Below are 27,500 nucleotides of genomic sequence, written 5' to 3' on the forward strand. Positions count from 1 at the left end.
TTTGCTTGATTATGCCAAGCATTTGGTATTTGTTCAAAATGAGTGAGAAATTGCTTTTATGATATGCACAAGTGAATAGATGATGTGGAGGTTGGACAAGTAATTTTGAGAAATTCAACCCTGACTTGCAAAATGCACCAAAGCAACAGAGAAAAACTGTAATCACGACCGCCCCTTTAATTAGCGGAGCACAGCCCTGAAAAGCGCTAAAGTACCTTTATTGCCAGCTGAGCCCGGCTGAGTGTCAGTGTCCAGTTCTCTGAGGACGGCATGCACACGCTGGTATAGGCTAGATTCTACAGCCGAAGACACGCCTCCCACTGCAAAGACATTTCAAAATGCCTTTTCAGCATGTTTCAATATATTCAACCCAGAATACCATGAACATCTTTAAAAGAATTAACATAATAAAAAGTGAGGGTGGACAGGACCATCTTGTGTCTTTCCTATGGCAGAATCCTATGAGCAGTAAACCCACGCACAGGGCCGGCGCCAGAACATATACAGTGAGGGGGCGGGACACCTCGCCTGAGGGGGCGACGCCCCCATTCGCCCCCCCGTGGCGCCGGCCCTGCCCACGCACCTGTGTTCTCTGCCAGCATCCGGACACTCAGAGACATCTCCACGTACACATGAGGCAGATATACGCTTAAAACACCTGTGAAAAGAAAAAATATATATCATTAGGTTTCAGAAAGCTCACATATAAATTTGAAAGTGAGAAAGGCAAAATTCTACGGGCCCCATGAGACAGATTATGTTGGAGTAGTGTTAAATTTAGAAAAAGAGACCAATGCAAAAAAATGTTATTGAAATAGAAAGACAGAAGAATTACATTACTTTTTAGCCTCTGTACAGCACTTTGGTTGACTTAGTCATATAAAATGTGCTTTATAAGTAAACTTACTTATTACTTACTTACATGCAACATTCTGACTGAAAGAGCAAAAGTTGTGCAAGCTGAAGAGCTGTGACAGCTTGACACAGGAAACACTACTGAATTCTGACACAGGAAACACTACCTTTGTGACAGTTGAAGGTGGTGGAGGGGTTTCTTCTCAGTCAAATAAAATACATTACTGTGGAGTGTGTTTCAACTAAATATGTGCTTTTGGAATATGATAATTATCCTCACACCTGTTCATTATTTACTACATGATTAAAATGGTACAGAGATTACAGGAGACCCTATAACACCAACCTCTTTCTCCTCTAACAAGCCGTTCAGTACTGGCTTGTTTTTGACCACAGGTTCATTAGTGAGTTGGTGTTTTTAGGTGGTGGAGCTGTTGGTCTAGCAATGACACTGATGATATAGATGCATGTTAAAACCCCAGTAGCAAAACTATTATGATTGTCAAATTTGCACCAGCACAAACCGGACGCCACTCTCAGGGTGGGTGTTAAAGCTATGTTAGGAATGCTGTGTGGAAATCTCATATTATATCCATCAGATCGATTAAAAACTGACAAATTATGAAAGGCATAAATAGGGAACTATAATTCGTGTATGATTTATTAGTTTCTAACTGCACCCTTGGACATAGACATGTGCAGCAGATTAAGTGTCCAATGAGTGTTTGTGAGGTAGATGGTTCTAGTACACTGGCAGATAACCCTAACTGATACAGGTACCACAGAGCTACGTTACAGTAAGTGTGAGAAGATATTGTGCACAATAAAATCATCCTTGTAAATCATCTAATGTGCACATCTCGTTTTCAAAGAAGTAGATTTGATTAAGGGTAATCGCTTGAATAATGTGGGATTGGAATGCATTCCTGAATGTGCTATTACTCATAATGGTTTTAGGCAAGGCAAGTTTATTTATATAGCACCTTTCATACACACTGGCAAATCAAAGTGCTTTAGTGATATATCAACAGAACAGTGCACACAGTGTCTACTGTACATAAGTCTTTATAAGCACAGCATAACTACAATGCATCTCTGGTAAAATGCATGTCCAGGTGTGTGATTTAAGTGGAGACTGTAGCCACTGATGATTTACTTCCAGTGTTTTGAAAAGACACAGTAGATAAGCGCAGCTATTACAATTACAATTTGACATCACATGATTATCACTGTGATTTAAACACAGTGATAACACAGATAAACACAGTGATAACACAGATAAACACAGTGATAACACAAATAAACAGTGATAACACAGATAAACAGTGATAACACAGATAAACACAGTGATAACACAGATAAACAGTGATAACACAGATAAACACAGTGATAACACAGATAAACACAGTGTGTGCATGTGAGTGGTACATGTCCCATTACAAACTCCTAAAAATACACTTCTCACAAAGAGCTCTTGGGTGAAATTTCAAGCTGAACTTAAAATGCACTCTGACCTGTGTTAGAATGTGACCTCTAAATATCTGAATGCACGTGTCCAACTGTTCAATGTTTGAGTACTTTTTGCACAACTTGCTGTTCTCTAACATGGAGCTTAATGGCAAAATTCACAACAGGTGTTTGATCCATGAATTGACTATTACATTTCCTGGTTCAATTAGAATTGGTATTTAAACAGTTCTCCTCGTCATCCTGTTCCCATTTTGACATTGTCACGGTAGGCCGGGACCTGGGGTCAGGGGAGACACCCACTCTCAGCCACACCCCCACAACACCACTCCCTCAGTCACAGTCACCAGAATACTAACACCTGATCACATTCCTCACATTCCTCACATTCCTCACATTCCCGACATTCTTCTGCTCTACAGCCTAAGCCTACAGGTCCCATCATCCAGTGCTGCATATTGCCTGAGCATGAGCTGAGCGTGCAGCCAGCCGTGAGCCTGTCGCTATGTCCCCTTCCCCCTGCTCTACGTTATCTTCTGTTAGTCTACGCTTGTTTGTGTTTATTTGTTGCTGGCACTTGTTGGGATTTGTGCTATGGGCGATAACGCTCTACAAACACCCTTATCACCTCCTGCTGCTTCCGATCCGTCACAGACGTCATGATACCAAGACGACACCTAACAATTGATTAACAGTATCTCGCCATCGTGAGGCTTCAAACAGGATGTTCTTAGACGGAAGTGGCCACTGAGCTTAGTGTCACAGAGTGTCACCAGCAGATTGCAACAGAGATACAGAGAGACTGAAATAGTCACAGAAAGGCGTAGAAGTGGACGTCCTTTGGCCACACACCACACTGATGACAGTGCCTCGCAGGCATTGCGAACCTGCCCTGCAGAACAAGATGACGAATGCCACACAACTCCAGACCCATTTGAAGGAGGTGAGAGACACCCAAGTGTCATGTCAGACCATTCGAATCCATTTACATCAGAGTGGTCTGCATGGTAGACGACCTGCTTGGGTACCTGACCACACTACCAAGCACAGGCGTCATCGTCTTGAACGGGCCAAGGAGCATTTACGCTGGACGAGGGACCATCGGGCCTCAGTGCTGCTCACTGATGAAAGTCATTTCACACTGAGCAGAAATTATGGCCACCATCAATGTTGGAGAGGTCAAGGAGAGCCCTACGCATCAGACACTGTTGTCACCAGACGGGCCTTTGGTGGTGGTGGTGGTACAGAATGGGCAGGTGTGTCTAGCCAAAACTGCCCCTCACTTTGGAAATGGTACAGTGACAACCCCATAATACTTGAATAATATTAAACCAGTCATTTTGCCATGCATTTTCTCCAGACCTGAATCCCATAGAAAACCTATGAGATTAGCTGAGTCATCCTACAGAGGCTCATAACTCAGTGACCTGAGGACCGCCCTTCAACAAGAGTAGGACGCCATGACTCAGCAGACAATAAAGTCAAAATGTCAAAGTCAAATTTATTTATATAGCGCTTTTCACAACACATGTTGTCACAAAGCAGCTTTACAGGATTTACATGGTTAACAATACTATGGGTCCATATCCCTAATAATAAGTCGACTTGTGAACAGCATGAGCAATTATTGAAACATTGACATTTTATGTTGGGGTACACCCACCAATGTTGTAGGGTTTTGTTTCAATAAACTGTTTGAAATGAGGAAATCACCATTGCTTGCTTCTAATTCAAATTCTCTACTTTTATGACATAATATCACTGTGGCGAGAATAAGCCAATAATCCCACACATTTTGTGAACAGTGTATGGGAGAAATATTCATAGTAATAAAATGGAGCAAAAAACAATTTTTAAAAGACCTGTTGAAGATTGTATGCAATTGTATATATATATATCTATATATATACAATATATATATATATATATATATCAGAGGTGGGACCAAGTCAGTGTTTTGCAAGTTTCAAGTAAGTCCAAGTCTTTATCCTCAAGTCCCGAGTCAAGTCTCAAGCAAAGACAGTCAAGTCAAGTCAAGTCTCAAGTCAAGACAGGCAACAGTCAAGTCAAGTCCTAAGTCTGAAACTTGAAATTTCAAGTCCTTTCGAGTCTTTTTTTTTTTACCAATGTTGCAGGTATATTTTAAATGTAAATAATAGACCATGTGTTCTTTTTAAAATCTGTATTCTCCTCAAATCTTGATAAAACACATGCAACTGAAAACAAAATATTCATACTTTAAACTACAATTTTCCAGAAATAAATATTCTGTGAAAAAGTCATAAGTAGAACTCCATGTTCAAATAAAAAGTGCTGATATTTTCACAGTACAATACAAAGAACCATAACAGCATTTTTCCCTCTCTTCTCTTATCTGGTTTCTTGGAGAACATGTGTGTCCATGTGTGAGTGACACAAGACAAACAAATATAAGAACTGAACAATTAACAGGAATCTGCAACTTTAGACATTTCAGTAAACTATTCTGCATTGCATTTGCAAAAGACCAAACTGGCCAAAAGTCTGTATGTCATTTGTGCACGATGAGGCCGTAGAATGATGCCCCCATAGCTGAAAACTCGCTCCACTTTTGTCAATATATTTTTTTCTCGACGTAGATGTCTTCAAATACACAACCCATGCTGAGCTAGAACTGGATATGATGGTGACAGAGAGAGGCTCTCTTCCCTGAGTTCAGATACAGAACCCAGGGTTGCCAACTCTCACGCATTGAGCGTGAGACACACGCATTTGACCGTCTTCACACGCTCTCACGCCACACATCCGATTTCTCACGCCGAAAAATAAATCTAGTTTATTTACCTCTGATCCACATCTATGATTCAATGAGTTACTAGTTCGCTCTGGCGCCAACCACTGGCGATCGATTGATCGCGATATAATACTTAATTTGTATCCATTTTACACCCCCAGGTTTAAAGTGATCTTGAAAAGTTGGCAACCCTGCAGAACCTGCTTTCTGAAACAGACCCCCTCTCACCATCCACAGGCAATCATGACCTAACACGCTGCACATTACTCGTGGATGCACTTAGAGGATTGGATTTATATAGCATGACAACATAGACTACACGTGAAAGCTAAGCGGTATCAACGTAGCCCAAAGAATACGAAGTTTTTTATTGAGTACTTCGTAATTTATGTACCCAAAAGAAATTACTCTTGGTAGCGCCATTATCTGCCTTTAGCGTTTTTTTACTTCCGTTTTCTTTTTTTTTTTTTGTCTTTTTAATTTGATTGGTTGTGCTGCAGCTCATGCACACACACGTACAGAGTGTGGAAAAGCAGAGGACCGGTCTGCGTCAGAAGGACGGAAATTAAAATAATGGGGCGCACTTTATAAATATTAAGATGCGTTTTAAAATTTAGATTTGGGGTAAAAAAAAAATCATATCTTTGCAAGTAAACAGTCATGGCCTGGTGGTTAGGGAACTGGTCTTGTGACCGGAGTGTCGCAGGTTCGATCCCCAGACCTGAGGACATTACTGAGGTGCCGCTAAGCAAGGCCCTTAACCCTTAATTGCTCACTTGTATAACAATAAGATAAAAGTGTAAGTCGCTCTGGATAAGGGCGTCTGCCAAATGCCGTAAATGTAAGTAAACAGGTTCAAGTCCAATTCAAGTCCCAAGTTATTGGTGTCTAAGTCTCTGAATATTTTGTCAAGTCAAAAGTCTTAATATTAATGACTCGAGTCCAAGTCATGTGACTCGAGTCCCCACCTCTGATTATACACACATATATATATATATATATATATATATATATATATATATATATATATATATATATATATATATATATATATATATAATAGTTAATTTAAATAGATAAATTAACAGAAAAAATACTATTAAAGTGTAATGAAAATGAAATCTAATCATGTAAATGTGAAATGGCTGGCCTTACAGAAATGTACAACTGTGCATTCATTATTTTTGTTTTCTATCCTTGCCTAAGTGTAAAGACTTCCGTTCAAACCCTCTGATTTCACATACAGAGGACAAGAAATATCGCTACAATACATAACCATACTCAGAAATGGAGCCACATTTGAGCATCTAATCTCTTAAACTGATTGCCATATAACGGGTAGCTACTCCATTCTTATCTGACCTTACTTGGGTAGATACGTGATGCTACTTAGCATTTTTCTTATGATTCCTTGTCAACTCTTGTTGACAGAAACACAGTTTCTACACAATGCCTACTAACAAATGTTTGTACTACTGTTACCAAAGCTGTGCTGATCATGCAAATATTAGTCTCAAATAGAAAAGTGTAACATACCTTGAATATAGCAGCAATGTCTAATTCAGGCTGAATCCTCAGTAGAGCCTCCAGTATGTAAAGTTGAAGTCACATTCTTACCGACAAGTCTCTTCCTCATTATACTAGAGCATCTGTGTGCGTGTGTGAAGTTAGTCTGTGTGTATCTAGAGGTTGTGAAAGGATAGACATTTAGCTAATTTCAATCAGGCTTAGAGACCGCACACATTCACGTATGCACACAAACACATATGAGCTTCTTTTTTCGTTTCCTACTCTTTTTTATAGACAGGGTTTCCTGTCTTCTAAATGTGTGGGAGTATGTACAGTGGCTTGACACACATTTAACCTGAAATGAGGCTTGCGAAACGCTACTGCACGCAAACCTCTCACTGACTTGATGGCTTAGAAGGCCAAAGCTACTAGCCTGCTGAAAGTGCAAAGGATTAAAAATGACAATAAGAAAATGTTTCTAGGCTAGTGCCTAAACATGACAGTCACTGCAGCACAATGGTACAGGACCTTTACTGACAACTCGCCTCCTCTGTCTTCACTATCTGCAACCCAGTATGAGGATACCACGAAGAACTTTAAAATCAAGCTTTGTTTGGGTTAATCTTATTATTGACCTAACAGGAACAAGCAGTGTTGCATGAAATTAGAGATTTTTTTTTCCTATATGTGTAATTGTCACGTCTAGCCCCTCCCTCCTCCCTGGTCCCGCCTAGCTCCCGCTCCCATTCGTCCCTCCGTCTGTCTGTCACGCCCTCGTCGTCAGTCTCACACACCTGACTCTCGTTTCACCGTCTTGTTTTCAGTGCATAAAAACCCCCTAGTGTTTTACCCCCGTGTCGTTCATTCCTTGTGCGTGAGTTCCTAGTCTCTCCTCTGTCTTGCTCCCCTTCTATCCTTCTCTAGTTCTCGTCCGGTTTTGCTCCCTCTACTCATTTGTTGTTCCTTATATGTTTCGCCTGTGTGTTTGTTGGTGTGTTCCCCGTCCTTAGTATGTATACGTGGTTAGTGCATTCATTATCTGTTTGGTTATTCTGTCGTGCTCCAGTTATTCTTATATCTCATTGTCCCTGTATTCATTGTTGCTCATGTGCTCACGGTTTGTTAGTTGTACGTCCTCATGTATTCATGTTCCCTGTTGTTTAGCTTACCCGTTTTGTTGTATCCCCTCCCTAGAGTTTCAAGTAGCATTTGTTTGTGTGTTACGCTGTATCCTGTTCCGTTGTGGTCTTTTATGATTTTGTTCTCTGAGTGTTTCCCTTAAGAGTATTGTCTGTTGGTGTTTGTTTATTTTTGTTATCTTTATTAAAACCCCAAAACTTGCATTTGCGTCACACCTGTCCCCTGCAAACGTTACAGTAATGTTTCTGCTATTTATCACTGTCCTTTTAACATGGTTACTTTTGTAGTTATCATATGTTCACTATAAAGCCGTGACTGCCTTTGCAAAGAAGCTAAACAAAAACAAACTTGGTCATAAGTGGATCAGAAGAGCCTTTGTATTTGGGCTGAGTTTGAGTCCTAGTTGTGCCATGTGCTGTCAGTGACTCACATAGTCCCAATAGTTTGCTCTGTCCAAGCCTGAAGATACAGTCAGTCAGGGGACCAGAGTGCTAAACCAGGAGATCAAAACGTGCATGACTCTAGCCGCACAAAAAAGAGTATGATGACATTTACATTACTGGAGCTGTTACAGCACTAAACATTATTGACAGACATTAGGAACTTAAACAAAGAAGCAAGAATGTGAATCCAGTCCAATCTCTTGCAATCTGACACAAAATGTGTAACTTTGTACTACTGAAAGTGATCTGTGCAGTCTTGTGCATATTAATCACAAAACCTCAAAATCTTGGCCATCAGAAAATGTTTACAGAGTACACTGATACATAATAACATGGCTAAGTATTTTTACTCATGTTTGTAATCAGTAACACAAGGGCTTGTTACTCTGACACCGACATGTTCAGTAATACAAATGCTTACTTTTAGGACATGATGCCTTACAGACTTTTGCTGGTAATCAATTGTATGGTGCTGTACGAATTGTTTTAAGAAATGTGCACTTACTATTGTGCAAAACTTCACAACGTTTCGACAGACAAAAACGGTAATCAAAACCTTTTGACATTTGATTGATTCATTTTTATCACCTGATTTATATGGATACATTTTAAGATTTTCCCTTTGCGATGCACACATTATCGCGTTGTAACTCAAGGAAACAACAGACGTGGCATATTCCTCGACACTGAAAGACCTACCTGGTACACTTCAGAGTTGTCCAGCGTCTGCTCGTTCAGGTAGTCTACTTTTCCTATAAACATGGATGAGACGCTTGTGTACCCACGCCCACATGATCTAAATGCAGTCTGAAAAAGGTAAACTCGTTTATGTCCGTTAATTTAGTTGTTTCTGACGTTTTTTGTAAGATATTGCGAAATGTCTGATAAGCTAAATTTCTCTACACACAAGAACTTGTCAAGGCCATTGGTAGACCTCCGCTGTCTAATAACCTGCAATATATACACCCTACAGCTATAGTTTTTGTGGATGGTGCTTCCTTAAATGTGTAACTAAAACAGGCACATGTTTAAATATGCAACATTATAACTTTTCTCGTGCGCTCATGCAGTTTCGCATGGTTTGTTCTGAACTTCCCTTTAACCCGTTAAGCTTCTCTCAGAAACTAAGAGGACGCACAGGTGGCGCGCATAAAGGATAGCTTTATAATGTGAATACAGCCTGCATAGCTGTCTCCATAGCTAACAAGGCAGATATTAAGGGATCGCTTTACTTGATCGCAAGCATCAGGTGTAACTATAATGACTCTGCTAAAATCTATTTTATCTTTCACAATTTATTTTTCTTTATCCCCTGTCTTAAAAAATAATGGATGGATGGATGGATCCGGTAGAGGAGAACTCTTGTAGCGTGTCATTATTTACGCTTTCTGGAAACTATGCTGAGAGGAAAGGTGTTCGTTGTTCTCAATGTAAAAAGAGGAAAGAAAGACTTCCACCTACGGCAGGAGTTCCTACCCTTCACACAACGTTCTTTTTTGAGTGACGATAACTAACGCACCGTATTTACATTTTTAATACCATTTATTTTATTTTAAAAACATTAGCTATCTTTATATCTTTGTCTGACCTATTGGAGATTTGTTTTTTTGAAAAAACCAAAGACCTCTAAAGTAATGTAAATATGTTGTAGTGATGTAACGCTGTTCGTGGTTGCATTGAAAACACGAGATTATTATGCAATCTGTAGTTCCCCCTAATGTGCACCTGCAACATCACTGTCCACCGAGCTGCGCTTTGAAATTACACCACGAGATGGCGCTCTCGCATCGTCATGTGATGCTTTAAAGCCCTGAGCAGGGACGCTGCGCAGGCCTATACAACCGAGGTGAAGGGCGGACAAGTGTCCTATACGTTTAAAATCAGACTTCAAGTATTGGTGCAAATATGTTCTAGCTATTTTATATATGATATATTAATTGTAATAATTTTCCGTGAATCGTTTTCTGAGGCGACTCGTTATAATATGATTGTATGTTAACCACCAAGCAAAAACCTTGACAGAATGAAATTCTACCTTGTTAATATGATGTAATTTACAATAGTTTATTGACAGGTAAATGTATTTCTTGCAAAAACAAGTTTCCATCCAGAACGGGACTGAATAGCTTACTGCTCGTTTATTAGATTAATAGCCTATTGGCCAATAATTCACTGGTCATCATCTATAACTGAATATTTTAAATACATGGTTAAAAGCGTTTTGTTGGCAATGGTGTATCCAATGACTGTTTAAAAAATAAAGTTCGATCAACAGTTCTTAAATATAGTGCATCTTTTGCGTTTATGGATTTCACCGACATTGCGTCGTGTGGACTGTTGCCAGTCACCTGTCCGCGTATAGCGCTCCGTCTCCGCGTCTTATTCTATGACCTCAAACTGTTGAATTACTGGATCCACTATTCACACAGCGAGCGCAGAAAGAGGGAGCGGGTTCGACTCAGACACACACTCAGAGACAGTGGCGTGAATGAGAGGGGGAGAGAGGGAGAGAAAGAGAGAAATCTAAACTAAGAAAGTAATAGCAGGTTTTCTTTTACATATTCGTTGCATTGAGGTTTAAAGAGAGAGGGGGAAAGTGAGAGATTACAACATATCCGGACGAAAGTGAGTGAGGGAGAGAAAGGAAAGAGTACCCTGTAATTTCTTTTAAAGACGTTTGCCTTACTACTCCGCCCGTCAAAGCAGTTTCTCCGAGGTAGCGTCATCTATGGAGTTTTCTTTACCTTGTAAGATTTAAGTCGCTTATTAAGTGCATGAAAATCTTGTTTTTTCATACATAGTTTTCGTTGTGCGCGGCTGCGCGCACAGTTTGCGATTTTCAGTTCAGCAACTGAGATCCAGACCTGTAATTTCTTGAGACTAAATTCTAATGATATTGTGCTAAAACACTTTCTCGGTCGTCTGTTAAGCTACTAATACAGAAAACACGTGCACTGAGGCACAAGTTCAACGCGCTTTTTAATGCATGCGTGCACTTATTCTGACTCGACACAAAACAAGTTGTAAAGTGTTTGTGTAAAGTTCTCTCTCTTCCTCCCAACGAATATTGATTTCAGCACGACAAAAAGAACGTGTGTTACAATGATCAGGGTTTTTGTGGCGTGGATCACTCTGGTGGCCATCTCCGTGATGGCGGAGGGCGCGCGGGGTGGGTACGGGATGAGCATGTTCGCCGCGCAGTCCTCGCCTCCGGACCCGTGCTACGACGAGAACGGCAACCCCAGGAGGTGCATCCCCGACTTTGTGAACTCCGCTTTCGGGAAAGATGTGCGTGTTTCCAGCACGTGTGGGAACCCCGCGGCCAGGTACTGTGTTGTGACCGAAAAAGGCGAGGAGAGGTCCAGGGACTGCCACACGTGCGACGGCTCCGACCCAAAGAAGTCTCACCCTCCGGCGTACCTTACAGACCTGAACAACCCACACAACCTCACCTGTTGGCAGTCAGAGAACTACGTCCAGTATCCACAGAATGTGACTCTCACTTTGACTCTGGGCAAAAAGTTCGAGGTTACGTATGTGAGTTTGCAGTTTTGCTCGCCACGACCAGAATCCATGGCCATCTTCAAGTCTATGGATTATGGGAAGACGTGGGTGCCGTTCCAGTTCTACTCGACCCAATGTAAGAAGATGTACAACAAACCCAGCAAGGCGGTGATTACAAAGCAAAACGAACAAGAAGCGATTTGCACGGATTCTCACACAGACATGCACCCACTGACGGGCGGACTGATCGCGTTCAGCACCTTGGATGGAAGACCATCAGCGCACGACTTCGACAACTCTCCGGTACTTCAGGACTGGGTTACGGCCACCGACATCAAGGTTATTTTTAGTCGCCTGCACACGTTCGGGGATGAGAACGAGGACGACTCGGAGTTGGCGAGAGACTCCTACTTTTATTCGGTGTCAGATCTGCAGGTCGGCGGCCGATGCAAGTGTAACGGCCACGCTTCGAAATGCGTAAAGGACAGAGAAGGAAACTTGGTGTGTGAGTGCAAACACAACACGGCAGGACCGGAGTGTGACAGGTGCAAACCCTTCCACTACGACCGGCCGTGGCAGCGCGCGACGGCGCGAGAGGCAAACGAATGTGTCGGTAAGTTATTCACAGTTGTCTTCAAAAACATGCCTGATTGTTGCTATTAAAACTAGTGTAAAGGCGTGATATCCACACATGTTATAGGTTCGTGTTTTTGGATATGGCGATTAGTGTTGTTTTTAATTAATTTTCAACACACACGTCTTAACCTTCTGTTCAGAAAGTTAACTGAGTGTAAAGACATTTTTCTGTAAACAACACGCCATCAGAATATAAACACACTGGGCCTCCTCACTTCCAAATTTGGCACGAGGATGTTCCAAATTTAGCTGTATCGAAATAAGTAAAAGTGTTATTGTAAAAAAATTAAATATTAATAAGAATTGTCCCAAACGAAACAGGAAAATCACAAAATTAAAAGAGAGAACACAAATATAGTCCATAGACTTTCTAGGTCGCAGTAACTTTATTAGAGACACACATAAAGGCCCATATTAAACTATATCGATCAATATTCTGGCAAGCATAGGAGTAAATAAAAATTAAAGCGACATTGTCCTTTGGTATAGGCTATTTAAAGAATTTTCAAATGAGAAAGAGCTAAATTTCATGAGGTGTAGGTACTCTCATTCTGAAAAAGCTTTTGTATTCAGTCAAAATGGACCAAAATAGTTAATGTCAGTACACAAAGCAATTGCTACAGTTTATTTATATCTGATAAATGAATTTTGAATGAGATTTGATGAGATTTGATGTATTTGACTTAGCAATATAGGATAGCCACCATTACAAGCCTGAATCGGGATATATCGAGTGTAAGCATAAACATTTGATATATGTATTATACCGACATATTGTACATAATGGCATCTTGCGTAGCACATGAAGTTATTTTATCCAACAATAACAGCTGCTGTACTGTGCAGGTTTGGCAGCTTCTCCCCGCATGCGTCGCCTATTCTTTAAGAGGGAAACCAAAGAAATGCCAAAGAAATATTTTGTGAAGTCAGGCACGTCGCATTATTACATTGCAGGTGTCTTTATCAGATGGAAGCATAGATTATAATCAGTTCTGCTGACATGTTGTTGGCACAAAGAGAACAACCCGCTACATTGAGCCAAATTCATTATACTGGGGAAACATATAAACACAACATTTATGCACGAGGAGAAATCATTCATTCATTCAAATCAATCATGTATTGCGACTTTCCTCATCAAATGACATAGTGGTGGGACTGTTGAATGGTTATGTTATATAATATTCAAAATTAATGGTTTTGAAATTTCTTGGAACGTTGGCACTCTACAGTAGTGACATATTAGTGCATTTAGCTGTAAAGACCAAGGGCACCCTTACTCATACTGCTCTTTCCTATTTAACAAAAGCCAGTTGCTGTTCTCGTCCATCATGTCATGAGGTGAGAGTGTCTCTGTCACATTTATTATGATGTCTGTCACCAAAGGTGCATAGCAGACGGGACAGTCCAGGGTCAGGTTTCCCATCATTGCAATGATCTTGTAACAATATGCTAAAAAACTAAATCAGCTATGAGGGCATCGCTAGGTGTGTTCCATGTTTGTGTGTTTGGGGACGGGGGTGGGAGTGTGTTTGGGCGGGCTGAGGGGACCAGGGTGAGAGAAGCTGCCGCCACAGTCCAGCGATTAGACATAAAAGACGCTGAGTGTGTGCCAGTGTCTGAGACGCTGCTCTACACTGGTGTGAACTGTGTCAGTGGCTGTGAACACGAGAGCTGCAGGTATGAGTCTGGAGAAAGATAACAAAGTAAAATTCCCATGAACTGGCATATGGGGGCACCTTTATTATTTGGAGAGCAATGCGATGGCCAACACGACATTCAGATTCCCATGGACTCACTTTGCACGCATTACTGTAAAAACATTTGTTAACTTTATCTGCACGAGAGGGGACATGTTGATTTTGTTCCTAGAGTTGAACTCAAATAAATATGATTTAAACGTATACCTTTAAAAGAACTGCAGGTCTTTTATAAGATTTCGTGATGCCAGTAGGCTACTGAGTGACTTTGGTCTAATCTTTTGGCTCCTCCTACACAGAGCTCGAGTTTGCTGATTGGCCATATTAGGAAAGCAGTGGGAGGGAATTTCCACAATGCAAAAAATACACGAGCCTCTTTTTTCTTTTAGGATGTTTAAAGCTACATATCTAAGATAGACATATAAATCACACATACACACACATTAATTTCATGACTTCATGATTTATGTTAATACTAAAAGTCATACACTAGTCATTATGACTTTCTTTATTACTGTTAAATATTAATTAAAACAGTGTTGATATTTAAACACATAGCTTAGGGGCTATAAATCATTTGAGAAGGGATCCTCTGCATATTAACATTATCCTCATGAATATTAGTGTTGAAGAACTGATGTCTGATGTGACCCTATTCTGTTCACCACTCTAAAGGCCCAAGAAGAGTGAACACAAGCAGCATGGCTCACTGCTCTGCTCTGTTCTTGGGCCAGAAACAGGTAATTTAATGAGCAGCACCCTGTCTGTATACACAACGCCAGCGCCAGACAGGAGTAAGAACAGACGGCTGGCACCCCACAGGTGCCTGCGCCCGGTGTGTCTACATTGGCTGCCCTGGGGTCACCTGCGTGGTGACCCTCCTCCAGCCCAGTTAATATGAGACTACAACCCTTCTTCTGGTACTGGGCAGAATGGAGGATCATTTAATCTACTGATAATGTATGTACTTATCCTCACTCGAATGCAGAAATGAGAAAAACAATAATTACTCTTGATGTACTTTCTGCTGAGATAAGGAAAAGTGTTTTTTTTTTTAGATTTGCAGAACTAAACATGAAGTTTTTTTTTCCAGATATGCTTTAAAAGACGTCCTTTTAAAACTTGGGACGTGGCTTGAGGTTCCTTATCAGTGTGTTTATTCGAGAGGACGTTCAGTAACCCTCAAACTAAAACAGAAGTCTGCCTTGCTGTGCACAAACATGTCCATGGCAGGCAGAGGGATTTGGAAGGGGCTGGGATTATATCAATAGCAAATTGGCCTTTCTCCCAGTCAGACCAGCCCAGGCCTTGGTGTGGAGTTCCACAAACAGACAGCAGGCAAGCTGGTGCAGAGATGTATATGTTTCACTGTTGTAAACTCCTAGTTGGCATTAATCCTCAACTAAGTTCTGTTCACACAATGCTGTTATCCTGAAGTACAGCAGCACCTTTTTCTAAACAATTCTATGACCAATTGCAAATTAACAAGAGGCTAGGCAGAAGGTAACCAGTGGCAACAAGAGGAGTAAACCGAACGCATTTTTCAGGTTTTGAGAAATTGTAGCTTATCTTCATGCTCACAGGACTGGGTCTCCTTGTTGAAGCCCAAGTGCACAGAAACGTGTTACAGGCTTGGGTTAATTTCACTGGATCAACAGGAACCTCGAGGAGTCTCTGCTAAATTTGGACTGCCCTGTCAGAGAGCACGGGCCTGTGGACCATCTGTGAGTGTCTCGGTGCTGAAACTGAACCAGGAGGCTGCTGAAAAAATTATTTAAGAAGTATGACATCATAGAACCACGTGGACAGCAAAGCCTGCAGCAAACCAGAACTCCACTGCCAGACATTAATTATAGTGGTCATTTGTTTGGTTGTGTGTGTGTGTGTGTGTGTGTGTGTGTGTGTGTGTGTGTGTGTGTGTGTGTGTGTGTGTGTGTGTGTGTGTGTGTGCGCGCGCGAATGCATGTAGGCATGTTTAGCAAGACTTGTGATCAGGATGAAAGTATAGATAAAAGCTAACAGAAATTCAGTGCCCTAATGGTAACCTTATTTTCAACTGAGCAAAAAGTTAATACATAGTACAATTATATTAAATACAGTAAAGCTGAAATTGTATATAATGAAGATTTTCTCTAGGTCTACACCACTTATAAATCTTTCGACACTGTCCTGCAAGAACATTGGTAATTGCTTTGCACAAAAACAGGAAATTAAATTTAGTAAATGGACATAAAAAGCCTCTCATCATCCTTGACGGTTTTCTCGAAGACGGAGCTATACACGAGAATGAAAACAAACGAATGGATGAGACAGTGAGAGGAAAGAGAGCAAGATGGAGAAAGAGAAAGAAAGAGAGAAAGAAGGGGGAGGGAGAGTTGAACACTTTGAGTTGTTAATCGGAAGCAGGTGGCTTGCTGGTCAAGGCTTTGGGAAGCTAGTCCTGACACCGATTTGGCAATGCATAGCCACATGGAAATTTAGACACCTACTAATACCCCACTGGGGCTTCACTGCCAGCAGACCTGCACACTGACTCACTGGAAAGGGGGCTTGGGGCAAACAATTCAACCCACTGGAGAACATGGGCATATTATCAGGCCAAGAGAGAAAACATTCTGTAGGGTAATGTAGGGTAGACAGCTATTGCTTGAAGCTGATACATAAATACACAAGAGCTTTCCAAGTCTGTTTTCAAGCATAGAACTTTATGAAAGCATAGGTCTAATAACAGGCCTTGGATTTCTATATTACTTCATGGTTGACCATTGAGCAAAATTCTTTGCACTATACGCTTTCATTACCATGCACAAAAGCTTTACTTTATACATATTTGTGAAATGTCCATGATCCAAAAATGGCATTTGCACCAGCTCAGGGCTATGTTTTTACTGCATATCTCTGCATATTTGTGTTTGGATGGAACTTAACTCTATGCCCATGTTGTTCACCAAATATATTGAGAAATTAGAGAGAGAGAGAGAGAGAGAGAGAGAGAGAGAGAAAGAGAGAGAGAGTTTGGGAGTTCCAAATCCAAACCCAGGTGGAATTGGGAGTCCTCTGGGCAAAGAGCAGCATGTTTTTGGGATTTTGTTTTGCTGAGCTCATAATTCAACACAGACATAAGCTACAAGCCGAAAGGCTTTGCTACGTCTTTAAGGGAGTTGAGAGCAAACATAATATATCCTGCCTTTTTTTCCTGATCGCGGTCAAGAGAGGTGGTCCGTGCTCTCATGCAGGGATGTGCTTGCTTTGGCTTCCCGCTCGCTTCCCGCCTAATATTTGTGTTTTCGATGGGCTCGGCTGGCGAATGTTCGTGATCAGCTCCTTGCTCTGTTCTCTGAGTCTGCATGTCTGCATCTCATCTTGCATCTGAAATCACTGCACTTTGGAGGATTGGTTATAATCCTCTTCTGTCAGCACATCTCTGGTCTTGAGTAATCAACGCCATCAATGCCTTATTATCTATCATGTCCAATGTTGCTGGCAGTCATTTGGGCTTTGGGTCTTGAGCGTTGGTAGCGGCACAGTAGATGTGGAACAAATTTGTGTGTGTGTGTGTGTGTGTGTGTGTGTGTGTGTGTGTGTGTGTGTGTGTGTGTGTGGTAATAGTGGGAGCAGGGTGTTTTGAGTGGCTGCAGCGCTAGTTTTAAATACTTTACAGAGATGAAAGCCAGTCCTCAACAGAGTGAAGAGAACAAAACAATTGGACAATTCGTTGAATGTTTTTCATTTTGAGATTGATAACTTGTAGTGTTAATATAAGTATTTGTCCAACACGTGATGTTTGTCAGCTGGGCATTTTCAACATGTTCAGCTGTAAATGTTTTTTTAAGTGGACTACCATGACAACCACAACAGAAAATACACAAGGAATTTGTTGTTTGTGGTAATTAAATTTATGTAAATAGTAAAGCACACAAGAGATGATCTACACTTCATTACATACGTATGTACTGTGTGGTGTTCCACTGCGTGTGTATTAGTGATGTTACTGGGACTGGAGATGGGACCACCTTGTGTGCATATGCAATTGTATCCCTGAACATTGTGCCACTCATGCATATTGAGAAATACTTAATGGTCAAGTGAACTCACACACACACACACACACACACACACACACATGCTCTGGCATGCACACATAGTCCACACTTCATCACTTTGCTCAACACCACAGACCCCTCACTGGGTCTCTTGCTGTGCTGACACCCACCAGTGCCAGACAAAACATACACACACACGCGCGCACACACACACACACCACACACACACACACACACACACCACACACACACACCACACACACACACACACACACACACACAGAGCTACGCTTATGCCCATGCATATTAACATTTCCAGATCGGTGTCATCAGTCCCGACCCCTAATCATGTTCACGTCTAGTCTGAGTATGATCTTGGATCCACTCCTATGGGCTTGAACAATCCTCACTCTGGTCCAGAGCCGGTGAACACAACAGTGTGGCTGCGAGAAGAGGGCAGCCATTGGACAGCATGAGCTCCAAAGTGCAGTCCTCCCATCAACTACTTGACTGTACACATTGGGTCTAGACTCATTGTGTTACATTGAAAGCTTAAGGGCTGTTTTTATAAATTTGTATTTTTTTGTACGGCTTTATAATCACATTTTTCCAACGTTTGGGAATTACAGTGAAATTGTCCGTGGTAAACATTTATATGCTGCAGATATGGTAGATTAGTGTGAAGAATCTTGGAGTGTTCCTTTAAGAGACGAGGATCCCTCTATTTATTGTAGAGTATAATTCATTAATCTTTTACACTCCAGTGACCCATGGGGGGGTTCACCCTTCCATTCTTCACTCTAGCAACCCCATACCTTTCATATTAGCTTCAGTGTAGTCACTGAGTAATTCACAGTACCTACTAAATAAGATTAATATTGAAATAGGAATTTCGCATTTTAAAAACGCTATGTCCATATCTAAATTTTTCTTTTACATGGAAAGATTTGGTCATAGGTTGTTTCAGCGTGGAAGTGTTTTTGTAAGGACTAGCAGGAGACATTTGTTGCTGGTCTTAGCTTGTGAAAATCCCAGAGAGAATAATGTAAAATATTAAAAATGTTTGATTGATAATAAACTTGAATTAAACCTCCAGCAAAGTTTGAATGAGAAAAAAGAGAAACGTGATAAAACTTTGCTCAAAGGCCATCTGAATCCATGCATCAGGCCTGCTGGCGTAAAGTCCTGGGATGGTCTTACCATTCTAACGAGTGTGCTCGGTCGCCATCCCTCTGTCCAGAACCTGTAGCTACACTCAAGTAGAACTAACATACACATATGTGGGGGAATCTGGGCTTGCTCCACCCCACATGTACAAACTTACTAATGCTGATTTTCAGAATCAGAAGCCCCCCACCCACACTCTCAACTTCCCCCGCCCTGGTTAACCCATTTTCACAGGTGGTGACAGAATAGTTATTTAGAATTACAGCATTTACATAAAAAAGGACGTAATTCGGAATATGTACATCAAGACATAGACAATGGAAACACCAATTATTCATACTTTGCACATGCCCACAAGCCCATCATTAACCTAATTAGAAAGCAATCATGGATTTAGGTTCCCTGGAGCTTTAATTATTAATTTAGTCTGCGTGCTGCACAACTGACATCGTCTCTCACACAATGAAACACCTCAGAACACAAGATCTGCGACATCCTGTATGCACATTGTGTTTTGGACTACACTACAAAGTTAAGGGTTTAGGGTGTTCGCTTTCATTTCCCGTCTGCACAAACAGACCCTCTGACGATGTCCCCTGTGCTAAGACGAGCACCATGGGCATTCAGTGGCTCATTCAGTGGTTCATTCAGTGGCTCAGTCCATCATCTTCTCCTCTAATCATTTGTTTCTTCTCTTCTGTGAGAAGCACCGTCCATGCCTCGGACTTCATTAGTGCTCCAGCAATCACGCCTTCCTCTCTTTCATCCTGTTCCTAGTCTTCCACGCACCAGGTGCAGTAAGGCTTCAACCCCCCTCTGGCCTCCCGGTCTCTGTTCTCCTGTGGACCATGTCTGTCCATGCCTGCTTCTCCCAAGCGCCACTGCAGGCTAACGAGCCCAAGGGTCAGAATGGCCCAGTCACTTGCTGGATTTGATGTGAAAATGAAGAACAGTGGGACAGCTTGATGAGGAGGTGAGAGAGAAAGAAAGAAAGAGAAAAAGAGGGAGAGAGAGAAAGAGAGAGAGAGAGAGGGAGAGCAGCCCCATCCCCAGCAGGCCTGTAAATATCACTGCCTCCATCTGCTGTAGAGAGCAAGGCAGTAGCAGGGGACTCATCCATTTCTCTGACCCAGTGTGGTGGGGAATGCAGGGACTTTTATGGTGTTCATGTGTGGTGTCTGAAGTGTGTGTTTGTGTGTGTGTGTGTGTGTGTGTGTGTGTGCCGAGGGGAGGGGGTTTGGGAGGTGGGGGTCCTTAATCCTGGGACACTGAAGACCAGACACATCAGGTGCCCAGCTGGGCTACTGTAGAAATTCTCTTTGTGTATTCCTAGGTAAAACCTTGTGTGTTGCACTTTCGTTTTACAAACCAGCAATACACTGACATTAGGTATACATGCATACGAGTACTTTTTACTTTTGGTTGAATCTTTAATTATACTTTCAATCGTGTATATGTGCACCTCAATCAGGGAGGTGATCCAGTGACTTCAGTCTGTGATCTCCTTTCTATTAGAGTTAGGTCTGGTAATGCGCGATGGTTTATTTGTGTAGACGCAGAGTTCCGCTTCCTCAGGATAGCTGTGTTCAGATATGGTATCAACCCTTCACACGGGCCAACAGGGCGTGGAACACACTCTTGACCAGTCTAAAGTGCAGGACGATGAACTTCCAGTGTAGACACCAGACCAGGGACATTAAGGGTAGTTTTATAGCTTTAGTATTCAATTCTTCAGCATTCTCTAACTCCTCACCCTACGTGCATACACACACTCAGATACGTCTTTAGTAATTAGGAAATGGCCATGAGACTTCCAGGGTGAGACCTTAGTGTCGCTGTTTGAACAACAAGAAAAACAATCAATAAAACTGTAAGGCCAGGGACTTCCCATTTTTTCCCTGAGAAATATGTCATAAATCAAACTTAACAGGTCATACATAAGTGCTGTGTGAAAGTAATTGACTCAAGAAAATGCATTAATCACCTTTAAAGTTCAGCTGGCTTAAAAACATGAGCTCTGGTCAACTGTCGTTTGGAACAGGCTGGTATAGGAACTATGCAAACATGTATCAAGAGTTTGAGTTGATCGGATTTTTTCTGTGTCATTAAAATCATCATTTAAGTTAATGGAGGGAGGGAACCTTTTAGGGTGATGACATCAAGGTGTAACCAAGGGTAACCAGGCAACATATCAGTAGACAAAGGTCAAATCATTGTGTTTGCTCATTGGCTCAGGAAGTAGTTGGATTCAGTGTGTTTCCAGGCACACAAGTTTTTTTTTTTTTTGTGCTTGTGGCAGGAAATACTCACCCTCTTCCTGTCCTGCCCAGCTGCTGAAAGCCATCTACATACAAGGATGTTTCAGAATGTTGTGAAAGGTATGTGGCGGAAAGGCCCAAAGACTTGTAAAAAATTAGGATTTATGGAGTAGATTCGTTTGTTTCCTTACACAGTTTTACTTTACTATTATTCACTTCCTACACTTTAATCTAGCAATTAGTCATTTTTAAATTTGCCATAAAATAGCATTACTTACATTCCTTTTAAAACTTCAGAGGAAATATGCTCTCTCCACATCCCTGTACTGCAGTGAAGATTCATATCAAATGGAGGGATTTACTGGGTTATATATGACATTCTTGTGACAAGCTTGGAGAGAAGGTACAATAAACACGCCACAGTCACGATGGATGGTCACCTGGAGTTAGTAATTTACAGCTCAGCCACTTCCTGTGCACTCCCCGTCCGCTGTGGGTCGGGCGGCAGTCTGTGCGTGTGGCAGATCGGTGGGGGGCCGCTGGAACTTTGCCCGACGTGGCTCAAACACGCTGAGCCTCAGAAAAACACCTCCAGCCAGGCGAAGTGCTTAATCTCTGTTAGCCTAGTGACCATGCTGTAGAAGCTACAGGGTGCCCTACAACTGGCCCCTGCTCACATGGTTTACGCGTGGCTGGTCAAGCCCCTATCGCTTTACAGACCTGCAGGCTTCTCCATGGTGAATGCACACTCCCTGTCAAATTTTGGCCTGGATTAGGGTCATAATCCCTAATATGAGGGCTATAGTTTGCTTTAAGTTTGTTTATTGGGCCTCATTTTATATAATCGATTTAAAATTTCATAATTGTACACTATATGCCACACTCCCTAATTAGAAAGATCACTTTCAGTTTAATGGTAAACTTGAGTTGAATCCAAAGTAGATATGTTAAACTCAACTCAACCTAAAGTCAAACCGGAAGTTAATTAATATAGCAATCTAGAATTTATTATTCTAGAAATCTAACTTTGTTGCATATCACCCAACGTTCACACTTTTCTGATTTCTACTTCTTACTACTCTTCTGTGTTTCTTAAGTGAATTGTCTCTACGTCTGCCAACAACAGCCAAGGGCTCCTCTTCACTTTTGAGGTCCCACTGAATCCTCATATAGATGAAAGACCCATACTTCACTCCAGCTCATAATTGAAGCATGTAAGGCCTTCTGCAACGTATCAACCCCTGCCATCACCCAAGTCAACTTCATGCCTAGTAAACTTCACCAAAGGAGCCCTCCCCAGCTGCAGAGGTCACGTTCCAATAAAGCGGTGTCAATGAGGCTTCTTACCACCCTTCCAGGGCAATAAATCTGCTCTGCTGGGAGGGAATGAGGCTGGAGGTGTCATGAACTGACAACACCTGCAGTCGAGACGAGTCAGCACCTCTGTCCTGTACGTCCATGAGCTCCCAAGCCATCTCTTTAATGTGCCAGTTTATGGCTCAAGCAAATTTCGAGGGAGGTCCCAATTTACGGACCGTTTGAGACCGAGGTCTTGGACCAGGTGACACCCGCCTTGGAGGAGATCAGTGAGGCTGATGGGCCACACATCTGCAGGCCTGCATGGTGCATGTCTGATTTACACCAGGCCTGAGAACAGCAGGAATGCAGGTGGGGGGGGGGTTAGAGCTGACAGTGTGGTCCCACCCCCCTAATCCCTCCCTTTAGGACCATACTGATTTATGACCAAAGTGGAGGCATAGCCAGTCATGCCAATTTCTGCAGCACCTTGTGTGCAGGTCTTTAAGGGATGTCTTGTTCTCATGTCGGACATGGATGTTCGCATCTGTGGCTTGATGCACCTGTCATTTTGGGCTCAAATTTGGGCTCACTTGTCACTGAAGCGTTTAGTAGGACGCCAGCTTCCATTTTCTACCTAACATTTTTTATATTATTTAAACTCTATGTTGAGCTTAAAGGTTAACACACTAAGTTCAGCATAGTTTCTGTTTCATGCCAGTGGATGTCCACTAAAGTTCAGAAGGAGTTTGGGTATTGCTGGATGAGGCCCAAGGTCCCATGTTTCATAAGTAGGAAGTGGGATCAGATCCACCGTCTCTACGTCATCTTACTTCAAAATATTTTTTAAACTGAAACTGATCCACTAGATCCCCACTGATCCTCATTTTTTATGTCAACAAAATTTTTATGTCAACAAAATTAAATTCACAAATTTAAAATTCACAGATAAATAAATAAATAATTGAACGCATTACTGTAAGACGCATTCAGTCTGTCATGGCAAAATGCCATTATACTAAGGTCTATGTTACCCTTTGTTTTCAAATTTACCAGGTGACAAGCGTGACAGATCTTGCTGACACAAATCACTAACATGTTCTAAAATACTACCACAGATAACATGTCAGTCCAAGATTTTAATTTCATAGGCCACTGTTTTTCTACATTGGCCGCTCATGCAGTTGCAGTGTGTGCAAGTTGATATTACTATGTGGACTAATACGCTTGCTGACGTGTAGAGATTTTTTCATGCAGAAATTCCTCCCAGGAGATCCAGGAATGAATTGCAAGGCTCTGTGAAGAGTAAATAGAGTGTAGCACAGAAACACTGAGGGCTGAAAACCCAGAGGTGACGAATAGTTGGAGCAACTTCCTTTGACTTGGAGCTTATTACCACTGAATATTCAGCAGGTGGTTTTAATGTTACGGCTGATTGGTGTGTCGTGTTTATATATACTTACATTACAGGTTCAGAAAGTTAAAGTCCTCACCAAGATTTTGCTCAAGCTTGCTAGATTTTCTAATTAGTGCAATCCAGGTAAAATTAGTGGAGTCAACACAATCCAGGAAGGCTGAGCAAAATCCTGGTGAGGACTTTTACTTTCTGAACCTGGAATGCTCACCTCTGGTTACCTGCAGTTTTGAAGGAGTTCCAAGAGGAACTGAGCCTTGGGCTTCTTTCCCTTCACTACTCATCCCAACTAATCCCCCAGTTGGGTCCAGGCCGGGTGATTTGTGGATGCCAGATCAATTGACACAGCACTCCATCACTCTCCTTCTTGGTCAGACAGCCCTCATACAACCTTGAGGAGTGATCGGGGTCATTGGCCTGTTGAAAAACAAATGATATTAAGTGCAAACCAGACAGGCTGCCATGTTGCTGAGGAATGCTGTGGTAGCCACACTGGTTAAGTGTGCATTGAATTTTTAATAAATGACCAACTGTGTCACCAGCAAACCACCCCTACACGATCTCACCTCCTCCCCTATGCTTCATGGTGGAAACCAGCCTCTCACCTTTTCTAAGTCTCATATAGACATGGCAGGTGCAACCAAAATCTCAAAAAAGACCACAGTACTTTTGTCCACTGGTCTGATGTCCTTGTGTTTCCTGTCATTATCGTCCTCTTCTTGTTCTTCTTCTTCCGTAGTAGTTGCATTTTGCAGAACTTTGGCTACGAAGGTCGGCTTCATGCAGCCTCGTCTGAACATCTGATGCTAAGATATATCTGCTACTTGAACTTTGTGAAGCATTTATGTTGGCTCTATTCTGAAGTACTGTTAGTTTGTTGTTTTTGAGGCTTGAAACTCTAATAAACTCTTGGTCTTCCTTTCCTGAGCTGGTCCTCATGAGAGCTTCATTATAGCATATGATGGTTTTTATGACAGCATTTCAGGAAATATTAAATTTTGAGAGTGAGTGACCTTCATGCAGGGTTGCAACTACATACTTTCTGAGGTGTATGCAAACATACTATTGGCGCCCCCTGCACTCCACCCCCACCAACTCGGTAAATAATTTTCAGGCATCGATTTGGCGCCCCCTCTAGTGCAGCGCCCCTATGCATCGCATATGCTGCATACCCCCTTTTTGCGCCACTGCCTTCATGTCTTAAAGTGAGGATGACACTTTTTGTTCGTTTGTCTTTGGTTAACTGAGTGGTTCTTGCCATGATATGGTGTTAGAACAGTATTAGAACTGTATAGAACCAACCCTACCTATGCACAATGGAATGAACACTCCCAAATACATTAGGAAGGCAAGAAGTTCCACAAATTAATTCTTGACAAGGCACAACTGGTCATTGAAAACCATTCCAGGAGACCAGGAGACCACCTCATGAGGTTCAGAGAATATAAGGTAGATCTGTCTTCAAAGCAAAAAGTGGATACTCTGAAAAAAGTATAAAACATATTTTGTTAACAACATTAATTCCGTATGGTCCTATAGTTCAGATGTCTTCAATATTAATCTATAATGTAAAAAAAAAGCTATTAAACTATTTAAAAACACTAATAGTCTAATTTCAACACTGTATTATATTGTCTCTTTGGGCTATTCCTTAAATCATTAACATTGTGACAAATGAGGTAGTGAGCTTGTTAATATCCTGCTTTTCTATTAAAAACTAATATTACCTCAGTAGACCTCATGATAAAGGACTTCATGGTTCACTAATTGTGATCATTCTCCCTTAAAAACAGTAATTGTCTAATGAATTCCCAGTTTTGTAGCTAGAGCAAACAAGGTGAGAGGAGAAGCCCTTTCAATAATACATCGTGTACTTTTAAAAGTATTTTTAGAGAGAAACCAACCCATAGGGACTAAGGCCAGTGGGGGGCATTGTGTTCTCTTCATGAGGTAAAGTTTTGATATTTTGTTTTTGTAAGCAATGACACCTCAGGAAATGGATACCCAACTGTGGCCGTGGGATAAAGTCTTGCCTGGGGAAAAAGGAGTGCTTGCCTGTGTAGGAATAACATAATTTTTGTGCACCGTGTTTTGTGTCTATGAGTAACCTCAGTCTGGTTTCAGAGTTGTCGTATTTGCAGAGACATTGCATCTGACTTTCCCTAGGCAACTGAGGCGTTTACGAGCAGACACTCACACAAAAGCAGGGAGGTCTGATTGCTCAGCTAATTGGTGTCGGCAAGAGATCAGAGCAGTGTTCATAAAATGGAATGTCTCCCTCTCCGTTACATCGCGACGCACGGGGCAGGCGAGGGAGCAAGCCTGGCAGACTTGGCCTAAGTCTAATCTGCCCTTCAGGCTCAGGTTGAATATAGTTTTGGGAAGGCAAAAGTCATTAGCTGCAACCGTGAACTTCAGTAGTGGAAAAGTGGAGCTTCATCAGATGCGTTTTTGGACATTAAGCTTCGGTTGTTGTAAATGTCTGCACGATAGAACAAAACAGAACTCTTCATCATCTACTTAACGTGATGAAGTAGAGATGCTTCCTTCATCTTTAACTATCGCTCTGCACAAAATGCTGTCTTTGAAGGGAACTTTGAAAAGGGAAGACTGTTTTGCGGTTGTTTCAGTAAGAGATGCTGACGCAGGGTGCACACTGAAATGCTGCATTTCATTTGAGAAGACCTTTAATTCACTTCTAATGTGGTGTTTAATTATTTCATATGAGAACACCATTAATTCACTTCTAATGTGGTGTTTAATTATCAGTGCTCTCTGGACAACTGTTATGTGCTGTGGTCCAGTTCATCCAAAGTTCAGCATTCCTTCAATAGACCTTCAGCTGGTAATTGTGCAACTGATTGTCATTAATGAGATATTATTATGATGGTTGGACAGTACAGCTCATAGGCAGTGTAACACTGAAACAGAACCAGTTAAAGGCCTTTCTGCCAACAACATTTCCTTCCAAACATTAACCTGTGAAATGTTGCCTACAATGTGAGGGCCATTAGTGAAGCTCCTCCATTTCCAGCCCTTTCCACTGAATCACTTTTTCTGGCCTAAAAGCCGCAGCGGATCAAAGCCAAGGAATCTGTCTTCATCTCTGACGGCCATGTTCCCTTCATCTTTTATTTGTTTATGGAATGCCAGGCTGATGCTGCATATGCATGTCATCAACTGCCCCGTGGCCAGGGAGGACGGCGCCTGGATATTTATTTCCCCTTTGCCACCAAAACCATTCGAAAACTTGTAAAAAAATAAATAAAAATAAACAGAGAGTGAAAATGAGGTT

The 27,500-nt window shown here is 41.7% G+C and overlaps 2 protein-coding genes across 7 annotated transcripts in view; one reads left to right on the forward strand and one right to left on the reverse strand.

Moving 5' to 3' along the window:
- Positions 1–9,228, reverse strand: part of pik3r6b (phosphoinositide-3-kinase, regulatory subunit 6b) — a 23,641-nt gene extending 14,413 nt beyond the window's left edge. Inside the window, exons 1-5 of one of the 5 annotated variants that reach the window (XM_076988582.1) lie at positions 8,887–9,227; positions 8,175–8,235; positions 6,632–6,777; positions 584–658; positions 216–320 (exon numbers count right to left, since the gene is read on the reverse strand). In XM_076988582.1, the coding sequence (XP_076844697.1) occupies positions 216–320; positions 584–620 (142 nt within the window). In that variant the 5' untranslated portion in view covers positions 621–658; positions 6,632–6,777; positions 8,175–8,235; positions 8,887–9,227. Of the gene's footprint in view, positions 1–215; positions 321–583; positions 659–6,631; positions 7,038–7,132; positions 7,241–8,174; positions 8,236–8,886 lie in introns of those variants that run through there. The other 4 variants (XM_076988581.1, XM_076988583.1, XM_076988584.1 and 1 more) reach the window with 4 other exon arrangements.
- A 1,358-nt stretch (positions 9,229–10,586) lies between these two features.
- ntn1b (netrin 1b) overlaps positions 10,587–27,500 on the forward strand; it is a 42,346-nt gene continuing 25,432 nt past the window's right edge. Inside the window, exons 1-2 of one of the 2 annotated variants that reach the window (XM_076988588.1) lie at positions 10,587–10,903; positions 11,265–12,304. In XM_076988588.1, coding sequence (XP_076844703.1) covers positions 11,290–12,304 — 1,015 coding nt within the window. In that variant the 5' untranslated portion in view covers positions 10,587–10,903; positions 11,265–11,289. Of the gene's footprint in view, positions 12,305–27,500 lie in introns of both variants that reach the window. The other variant, XM_076988587.1, reaches the window with a different exon arrangement.

Source organism: Brachyhypopomus gauderio, unplaced genomic scaffold, assembly GCF_052324685.1.
Source record: "Brachyhypopomus gauderio isolate BG-103 unplaced genomic scaffold, BGAUD_0.2 sc63, whole genome shotgun sequence".
NCBI classification, from domain to species: domain Eukaryota; kingdom Metazoa; phylum Chordata; class Actinopteri; order Gymnotiformes; family Hypopomidae; genus Brachyhypopomus; species Brachyhypopomus gauderio.